The sequence below is a fragment of the Poecilia latipinna genome, unplaced genomic scaffold (assembly GCF_001443285.1).
Source record: "Poecilia latipinna isolate Pla-1442-1.1 unplaced genomic scaffold, P_latipinna-1.0 Scaffold392, whole genome shotgun sequence".
NCBI lineage: Eukaryota > Metazoa > Chordata > Actinopteri > Cyprinodontiformes > Poeciliidae > Poecilia > Poecilia latipinna.
The window spans coordinates 97,797-108,215 of NW_015113008.1; the positions used below are offsets into that span (position 1 = coordinate 97,797).

At 40.4% G+C, this 10,419-nt stretch overlaps 1 protein-coding gene across 6 annotated transcripts in view; it reads right to left on the reverse strand.

The window, feature by feature from the left end:
• Positions 1-10,419, reverse strand: part of il1rapl1a (interleukin 1 receptor accessory protein-like 1a) — a 229,033-nt gene that overhangs the window by 18,419 nt on the left and 200,195 nt on the right. For all 6 annotated transcript variants that reach the window (XM_015037094.1, XM_015037093.1, XM_015037097.1 and 3 more), the window contains one exon: positions 5,668-5,800. In XM_015037094.1, coding sequence (XP_014892580.1) covers positions 5,668-5,800 — 133 coding nt within the window. The remainder of the gene's footprint in view (positions 1-5,667; positions 5,801-10,419) is intronic.

Consider the following 10,419-nt stretch of genomic DNA (forward strand, 5'->3'; position numbering starts at 1 on the left):
GGGGGGGGGGGGGGGGGGGGAATCAAATAATGGCGATGAGAAGAAATTCTTTTTATAGCGGCTGCCATGGTAACGGCAAGAAGGAGAGAAAGTAATATTCCATAAAGTAAATGAGTGCCCCACCATCCTACCCCCCCACTGCTCCCCCGCTGGGCTGCTTGAGCCTGATGGAGTAGAGAAAAGGGAGACGACGCTCGCTCATACCTCAGACACACTACTTAGCCCACTTTTACAGCACCCTCAGCACAAATGATGCGACAAAGGAAACAAAGCACAAATGAGAAAGCGCGACTCCGCTGTTTGTGTGCGTGTGTGTGTGTACGTCTGCATCATTCGCCATGATGAGAAGGAGGAGCGGGATGAGGGCAGAGTGTTTGCGTGTGCCAGCTCGAGTGTATTTGGGAGGAACGGAGGGGGGGAGAGGAGAGGTAATGACTCTCAAGAATCTCACTTCTCTTGCCTTCGAGCCAATAAACCGCACACAAGGACGGCTTGTTGGAGAGATTTTGTCAACTGTAATTGAAAATGTATCACGAGTGAGGAGAGAGTTTAAGGCAGGGCTGCTGATCCTGAAGTTGTTGTGCTGCGGGAAGAAGGGTGGACTTAAGATGAAGACGTAGGAATAATTCATGTCTCTCTCCGGGGAGTGATGCCCACTTTGAAGCCTCTCATTTCACATAATCACACCGTGGGCCTGCGAAGGGAGTTTTCTGTTCTAGGAGCTGGTAGAAAATGACCACCTGGGCCTCAAATGGAGATCTTGTGGGGACTTGACGTGGGAAACAGGGTTGATGAGGGGAGCTAAAACAAGTTTTGCTACTGCACATGATGGTGGAGGTAACAGGTGCAAGTAGGATAACTAATTTGCTCTCAAATGTATTGGTCAAATCACTCTTAACTGAATAAAAGGTGTCAAAAAATTTCAGAAACTTGCAAGAAAACATCAACCAAAGTATCAAAAAAGTCAAAGCAGGATGAAATAAACTTTGAAGCAATGACTGTAAAAAATATTCAGAAGAATTTGATGAAATCAGAGATTTTATTCTGTCACACGCAGATGAGCTGAAAAACCAATAAGTTCTCCCAGAGAGGCTGAGATTCAGACTGATTCTCCTCTTTTTATTATCTCCAAGAGACCTCCGCCCAGCAGTTTGGCAAACACTCTTTCTCTCATATTTCAAGGACTTCTTGGAACAGCAAATCCATAATGCTACATGAAGTGAAAGGTCCTTCTGCTGCCTCCGCAGCAGCAGCAGCAGCAGCAGGTTGCGAGAGCTTGAACTCCAGTGGTGGCCTTTTGAATAACTTTAAATGGTGGTTGTTGTTGCAGCAGATGTTCAAGTACCATTAGCAGCACAAACACTTTTTCACCAACGTTACCGTTGAGTCTGGGGATCTTGTCCTAATGCGACAAAAGGGTTAGAGCATATCTATCAATCTAAGCTGCAGAATTAACTGAATTGTAATAGTTACTTAAATAAGTTTAAATACATAATCCAAGTCATTTAATCTTTTTTTAAGAGGTAAGATAAAGTAGGGTAATTTCATTTACATAGCACATTTTTAGTGATAAGACAATTCAAAGTGCTTAATATGAATTGGAAGGAAATACAAACAAAAACAACAAACCAAAAATAAACAAACAGGTAAAAGTACAGAACTAAATATCGAGTTCCCCATATTTAGCAAGAATAAGAATAAGTAGTCTGAAATTTATAAACTAATAGGAGGTCCATTCTAAGTTTGTTCTAGATTTGTAATCTAAAAGGATTTTCTATAGGCCTTACAAGTTTAATGCTAAATATTGATCTAAGGTAGTTTCTCTAGATAAACTAATAGGAGTTTCTCTGGATTGTAAGTTTGCTCTGGGTTGAGTGAAGCATCCTCTGGATCTTTTTGTTCTAACTAATAGGTTTTATTCCTGTTCTGGGTTGAGAAGTTGTAGGAGGGATGTTATGTATTTTTTGCATTATTTGAGCATACTTCCGCCTATGAGTTGTTGTGAAGTGTGAGCAGCATGGTGTTGCATTGTGCGGGGGGAATATCAGGGTTTGGGGAGAAATAAGGATTGCTGCAATTTGCTGCGCGATGGTAGGAGTAAGACAGCTCTTCTAATGTCGGAACCGAGTCGTCACGGTTTTGGAGCGAACGGTAGAGAGAGTGAGAGATCCAATTCCTCGATTACTTGTAAAAATATTCTATAGAGTACTCAATTACTAAAATATTCTTTTATAGCAGCCCTACAGATTGCTTTGAGGTGTTGAAAATGCAGCATATTTTAAAAAATGACTAAATACATTTGACTTTGCTTCACAGCCATTTTTCTGACACCTTGAAATTGGCTTCCGTCTCTTTAAAAAAAACTCACAACAATGTTTATCCTTTCTTACAACTATTTATTTCCATCCATCCAGCGGCTCATTTTCTTTATGCTATGATTCATATCTTATAATCATAACTGAGGGCTGGAAAGTTTATGTAAACAGGTCGGATGATGCCGTAGCCTAAACAGGACGATTGCATGACGAACATTTTGTCAACTTCAATTTCCTTTGTTCGAATCACAAACAATACCACAGTGCTCGCTCGCTTAGCGACGGATTTCCACCTCACCCGCTGCTTTCATGCGCTCACCTGCGAAACGCCAACACAAAGTGCTCAATAATTTATCGACCACCTACTTCATTATGCTGAAGCCAGATTTGTTTTGTTAATTTATTAATCTCTGCATGCTATGCTAATGTCCAGCCAACCGTGCCGCGATAACGGAGGCAGTCTTGTCCCCGTGGCACAAATGAGAATTTATGGGCTCAGGTTACCACAGAAATGAACTCCCGTCTCCAAAATCAATAGGCCCTGAGTTGGGTAAATAAACGCCTGCAGAAACCCGAAGCAGCTCAAGGTTTGACTGCTGACAAGTCAGCAATAAAACCCGACGTGCCAGACAGATGACAAGATGTTAACCCTTTCGAAGGAGACACGTTATCATATCAGGGGCACAGAGTTTAACCTCATGCAGTGCACAGATTAGTTCAGCTTTATCTTCCATCTTTTTTCCTTCGCCCCCTGTGGTTTTCCTGGCTTCATCTCTGGCTACGTGTGTATGGAAATAGAATCAAAGCAGGATCCGAGAAAGCCCAGGGTATCAGCTTCAACAACAGAGAACGGATGATTGAATATATTATTGATCTGCTGCATGAAGTCCGGGTATGAATTATTGAGCAGAGAAGCCCTCAGCCTTTGAGTGTGTGGGGAGGGGGGGGATCTTGTTGTCAGGGAGTAATAGAGGAAGAGAGAAGCAAAAGGCTCTGCTTAAACTGCAATTTGTTTCTCCCGCGTGCGTGCATCAACGCAAGAGAAAACTCATCATCGCAGATGCGTCTTCGTTAACGTTGCTCCGCAGCGACTTGGAACATGTTTCCTGCATCCATCTACTTCTTCTGCGTTCTCTCCTACCCTGCTGTCCTCCTCCTCCTCAGGTCCTCACGGCCCATCTGCAGCAATAGGTAGTGCAGAGAAGGAGAAAGTGTGTTGCAAAAAAAAAAAAAAAAAAAAAAGGGAGGAGCTAACAATCAGAAGGAGCTGCATCCTCTGCAAACAGCCCTGATGGGAAATATGCACCGGGATGATACACTATAGACTTCTTTACATGTTTTAAGGAGGAGGGATTGACATGAAGATACTCTTGTTTTAAAGGAAAGAAAGTTTAGAGGCTGCAGTAAAATAAAACCAAACGGTGCGAAGCTCATAAAGAGGAGCTCGGCATTATTTTTTTAAAGATGTGATATACCACTAGTGGAGAGTAGCAAATGTGCTCTTGTTCTGCTTGTCAGAGAGAGACTTTATGACAAAACATTCATCAACGTATTTGCTCTGGACCAAATTCACTACAAACTGCACAAGTATTTTTTTCCAGCTGAAAAAACAAAAAAAACAAAACAAAACTTAAAATTTGGGATGATCTGCTTGCCAGTGTTATATTATGCCGAGATTTAGAAAAATTATAGTTTCAAAACTGCTAAAATATCCCACCATATATTTCCTGCAGTTTAAAGTGTGAAGCATTTTCTCTGCAGTGCTGCCCCTCCCCCATTGTTTGTAGCACAATGCTAGTCAGCTGGCTTAAACGAGACGACAATTTTCTGTCACTTATGAAGAAGGAAGATTCGGCTGCCTTGAAATGCTTCTGGTCGCAAAAGAAAGCAGAAGAGCGATGAAGCAAACTCTTAAAGAACATTTATCTTATTAAAGAAACACTGCTCAAAGCATCTTTGTTAAGCTGACTGCAGGGTTACACAAGCAGATAACCTGACTAATGAGCCATCTATTATCAGTCTTGTTATACTAGAGTTACTTTTTAAATAGAGGAATTGAAGAGACAAAATGTTCTGAACTATTAACCTGCCTGGCTTCTAACGTGCAACTAAAAATCTTGACCACAACCATTTTATTCTTGATCATAATTCTTGCACTTTTTTTTTTCTGCAAAATTTCATTTCTGTTATTTCTTTTTTTTTTTTTTTTAACTCCATGGCATTGAGCTTTGGTCCCATATTCACAAAGAATCCTAAGACCAATATTATCTCTTAGTGACGTCATTTTAGGCGAGTTTCTGCAATTCTGAGATTTTTTTCTTTCTGAATTTTACCTCAGTAGGATAAAAGTAATGCACAAAGAATCTTAAGAGATCGTAATGTGACAAAATGTCACGAGAGGTGACCTTTTCTGAGCCTAAGAGTTTATTAAGCTTCCTGTAGACCCAGGGGAAAGCAAGGTGGATATCACTGCAATGATGCAATGGGTGTTTCCCGTCAGCCTGTCAGTTCCTGAAAATACAGGTAAATAAAATAATACAATAAATAAATAAAACTCGTAAAAGCGCAAGTGGAGTCAGTCCAACCCCTCCGAGACTCCTGAAGGGTTAACTGGGTAAGGTAGTGAAGAGTCTGACAGAAAGGAGAGATATCCTTCGTTACCTGGACAGAACCGAGCCAACAGCAGGCACTGCTCCTTATCCCGATTGGTTTTCATGTACTTTCCACTTTTTTCTGTTGGTCGTTTCACCAGATAAACACACAAAAATTTAATTATTGAAAGAAAAAAAAAAAAAACAACACAAGTGTTGAGAAATAACTGTTCGGTTATTTCTTAAGGTAAAATTTGCTCCCCACTGGAATTAAGGTTGGGATTTTCTGTGAGAAATTACGCCACATTTTAAGATGTTTGACACATTTTCATCAGGATTGCACGGCATGTGACCTCAACGTGTAAGGATCTAACCAGCATGGCGTCACATCAAACAGAAAGTAATTTTCCCTCCTTATTCATGACTCTTTTTCAGTTTATAAAGAACCAAAAAAAAAAAAAAAAAGTGTCAAAACAAATGAGTAATGATCCATGACGAGTTTCAAGTCTGTGCACAGAGTTCACAGAATAGAGAAACAAATTAAAAGCAGAAGCTGCTTTAAAGGCGGGGGAATAAATCTCTTGTCGGTTTACTTTGGTCTACACAATTTAGAGCTAATGGGCTAAAACGTGCAAAAACTACTGGTATTGTCATTTAGTCCTTTGTGGCAAATTTGTCCACATCTGCCTTTAATTCCTCATTACTGCTGAGCTGAGGGGGGAGGAGGGGAATGACTTGGAGCAAAGTTGTGTGTTCCTTACTTGATGTCACTTTCCTGGACCCTCTCTTCGTCCAGGTCCTCTATGAACTTCTCGCCCTTCATCCAGTAGATATGCGGGCTGGCGTCTCTGCTGTAGCCAAAAAATGCTCTGCATGTGAGGTTCAAAGCGCTTCCTGCGGAAAGAGGAGACAGGCTGTCACTTTCGAGAGTTCCTGCTGTCTTGTTACAGGTGACGTGTTTATGCGCAGCCTGGAAAAAAAAAAAATAATAATAATCAAAGACAGTGCTACTAACACAGATGCTCATTATGATTAAGAGGTTTGACATATATTTTTTTTTTGTTTACACCCACGCATGCTTCACAAAATTATTACACATGGAGACAAACTGATGCACAAATGTCATAACTTTCGGTGGAGACAATCTGTCTGGAAAATGTTTTGATTTTTCTGACGTAAAAAAAAAACCTAAAAAACAAGTAAACAGCATTGACCACACGGGGGCACTCAAGAGCCGCTCAAATTCCCCCCTTAGAGACCGGTGTCATACGAGAAAATAGGGATTTGAGAGAAGACACACGATAACATTATTTTATTTGGAGCTGCTGCTGGGTGCGAGGGAAGGTCAAGAGTCAACAACTGCAGTTTGCAGGGAGCTGATCTGTGGAAGAGGGAGTAATTGTCTCTGGCGAGTCAATGGGATCTTTACTCTATGAATGAACGGCTTAAAAGAGAGAGGGCAAGTATTCACGCGGACTGTCACTTCAGCCCCAATTAAAAAAGTTTCACGAAAACTCCTGGTATCGTTAGGTTATTCGGGGGAGAAGAGAGATGTTAAAATAAATAATGAGTCCAGGGTGAAGAAAATGTGATAAATTATAAAACCATATTTCACATGAAGCACCTCTGTGAGCTGATCAGAGCTGGCATTAGCAGGACTTTTTTTTTTTTTGCCTCTGCTCATGCTCGACTGTTAATGCAGTTGAACTAACTATGCACGGTTGAAACAGAGCATTCGCATGTTCGCCTTTTATTCCATGAAAGGGACCTGGGGTGCAGTCAGCACATGTTGCATGTAAACAACAGCTGATGAGCATCGCCCTCTGTAACGTTTTCAGTGTAACGTTTCCCGTACTCTCCTCTGGGAAAGAGTGAGGGATCTGAAATGCTTTTGAATACATACCTTGCAAATCTATTCCTACTTCTAACCTCTTGACGTTTTGATACACAGTAGCGAGATTTCATATGGTAGACCAACACAAAACCAGGACAACTATTGCATTTTCAGCTGCTGCTGGTCACTTGTGCACTGCAATATGTCAACTAAACCAAATCTATTGAAAAGCCCGTTTACCCGCTCACCTGGTACTGCACCAAAAACGCTAAGTGCAACTTCCTTCTTCACGAAATGTAAACACAAATGGAGTAACGTCAGAGTTTTGCTTTTGACAAAAGACCATGAGCCGTTTTTCCTGCTAAACTCTAGACTGGCGTGTTTGTTTTAGATGAGTTTAAGCAGAATGCCCCGCGCTGCAGCCCTCCTTTTGGAGCGGTCTCTCCCGTCTTCATATGTGCATTCAAACCTCACCAGAGTTCACTTCAACCATACCAAGACCAAGGATTCACATCGCCCCAAATTAACTTGTTTCTTTTAAACAATGCCTACCTTTGTATAAATAAGCTTGCTCACACTTATCACAGGTGTTTTGGATTCAGGTTTTTACAGATGCACTCCATGTTGGGCTGCAGTCAACATAAAATGAATCTTGTATTGTGCTTTTCTGAAACATATGTTTGTCTGTTTGATTTCTCTGTCTTCCATTATTTTCTCTCTTTCTGTAAGTTTAGAAGCAGACTTGTTATATTCACTTTCATGCATTATATTCTTCCCTCTTTACAATCATGTGCTACTTTGAGTTCAATCCCAGTACAAATACTTTAAATTGTTTTCTGAAATGTGACTAAATGTGAAGAGTTGGGGAAACAATAATCATTTTGCAAGGCACTGAACAGACAGATTGATTTTACTTTATTTGCTGTATTACTTAGAATCAGTCACATAAAACAATCTATGGTGGAGATTTAATAATTATTTCCTTTTGTGTTTTATTTGAAGATCAATAGCAACACAAAGTGGAACAAAGAGGAGAGAGAAAAATAACTCAAACATTACAAAACGTAAGGAAACATTCACAGCTTAGTTGGCAAATGTGCATATATAAATGCATAGACATTTTCACTGTGCAGCTAATAGGGCTGCTGATTCATGATCAAGTCCAGTTGTACGTTTGCCAGAAAAAAAAATAAAATAAAATGGGAAGAATTGTACACCTACATCTGTAGACAACATATCAGTTTAAACACAGTCTTGTGTAACAATAAAAATAGTTATGTAAACACGCCTGATGAATAATCAATAAATGTGTTCTTCAGGTCATATATTCCTTTTTATTGGTCAGTGCAGATGATCAGGCTGAATGCAGAGTCGTGTGTTCACTGAAACCCAAAGGCCCGCTGCTGTAGCCCCCAAACAAAGGCAGAAACAAAGAGTAGCCACCACAAGCACCATATGCCTGCCCTGCTCTTTGAGTTATGATCACTTCTCGACTACCGAGATTCATAAAAAACACAACAACAAAAAAAACACGACACGCACAGTGACTGAACATGTGCACGTCATGTTACCCTTTGCAGCATGGGATATGATTTTTATTCATTTTGTTGTTCCGAGTCGTCGTAAATTAAACAACCAGAACCGCAGAGACCCCGGCCAAGTAAATAACACCACAGACCGTATACCTGTGTTTAATTCGAATTATTCACACTGCGGTGAGGACTAAATGTTTAATTTTTTCTTTACAAGACTGTTCCACGGCATTACATTACAAAAGAGGGTCGGCACAGTGCTGACAGCAGCATCTTTTCCCCCTCGAGGTGTACGCCGTGGCTGTATCGCTGGGTCAAACGCCTTCAGAGCAACACCACAGAGGTTAGTTAAAAATAAATAAATAAATAAATAAATAAATGTGTTTGTGTTTGAACCGAGGCCCCGTGTCCTCTGAGCTTTTCCTGTCTGCGACCAGGAGGTAGCTTCAAACGACTTCAGGAGGTCACCGGCAGAGCGGGGAAAGTTTTAAGATGTGCACGGAGGACACTCAGGACCGAAGAGATAGTACTCTCTGCGAGGAGCAAGGACTGACATTTCCAAAGTTCAACAGCCACTCTCAGCTTGGTATTTGTGCACAGCCAGGCTCTACAAAGGCTACATGCAGCACCTACAGAGTAGAGGCTCCCTGCACACGAGCACAGCTGCCTAATTACTTAACCGGACAATTAAACTGCATAAAATGTCTGATACACGAGACGGGGTCTAAAAAACCCCCAACAAAAACGAAACAAAACACTGTGCATCCTCTTTGATAATAAATCTGTTTGGTTTTCTCAACTGCAAATTAAGAATGTCACGCCGCCAGCAGCTGCTGCCTGCAGAGGAAGTCTCCACTGAGCTGCCTGGGAATCACAGGAAGCAGCAGAAACCCTCCTGCTGCCTTATTCTAATCCATACACATCACTTTCTAAAATACCCTCATGTCAACCTGTGTTAATACCAGTGGATGGTGATCATCATTACCGCTCACGAAAAACACACAATTACAGCCGGGCACTCTCTCTTCGAGAAGGTGGGTGTGTTTTCTCATAAGTCCCTCTTACCGATTCATTTCCTGGTATTCCAATTATACAGCCCAACACGAATGCCTTGTTCTTTGCATGAAGCATTTTATTTATTTATTTATTTATATTTTTTTTACAGCATTTCACAGAAAATGCTAACACGTTTTTCTTCAAGCTAATTGACAAAAAAAAAAGTGTTTAGCTGTAGTTTAAGAACGGTGTAGAGAGAATACAAACTTTCACGCTTAACCGTAGTGAAGACAAAAAAACAAATCACTGCGAGTGGAAACCAGCTGAAGTTGATGACATGATTGTTAGTCCATACTACGAGACTGAAGAGAATAATTCAAGCTAAAAATGAGGAGGAGTAAAAAGAAATCTCTATTGTGTCACACTGTCAAAGCCCCACAGCGGTGTCTTTATTATCATGATCTATTTTTAGCCTCGGAGCAGATTGTAACCTATAGTAACTCAGAAGAACAGTGTCTGCGTTTGCTTCGAGTGATTCTGAATTTTAATGACTTCCTGAGACTATTGATTTTCAGACCCATAAAGTTTCAGAAAGTACGCTCGGCTTTGCAAAAAGAAAAAAAAAAGAAAAAAAAAAAGCAAGAAAAACAGACAAGTTAGAAATGTCTACATTTGTTTCTACAAAACAATCTGAAAAGAGCCTGAAGTACTGGTCATTTCACATGAAAAATTTTCTTGTGGTGTAAGACTAAAAAAAAAAATTAAAAATAAAATAAAATATTTATGTTATGGTTGTGTTCCTCTGGATGCTTATGTGAGCATAGTTGAGTCAAACCTTTCACAGTAATCTTCAATTTCTCTTCATTCTTGTCTTTATTCTAGGCTCACAGTCGGCGTCTTCTCGTCGTTTCCCTCACTGATGCTCAGAAAAATACTTGGCAGGAAAACAGTGTGAAGAATTTAAAATTATCAGCCGCTGACTAATATAAGCACCCCAGCATGATTATGAGTTTTCAAGAGTTGGTTTTATTTTATTTATTTCTTTTGGTGAATATCTTTGTGTTGTGTTTTTGCCCATCACACAAGCAGTGAGATGTCGAATCCATTTTGGAATTGGGGCAAAAAAAAAAAAAAAAAAAGACTTTGCTGAA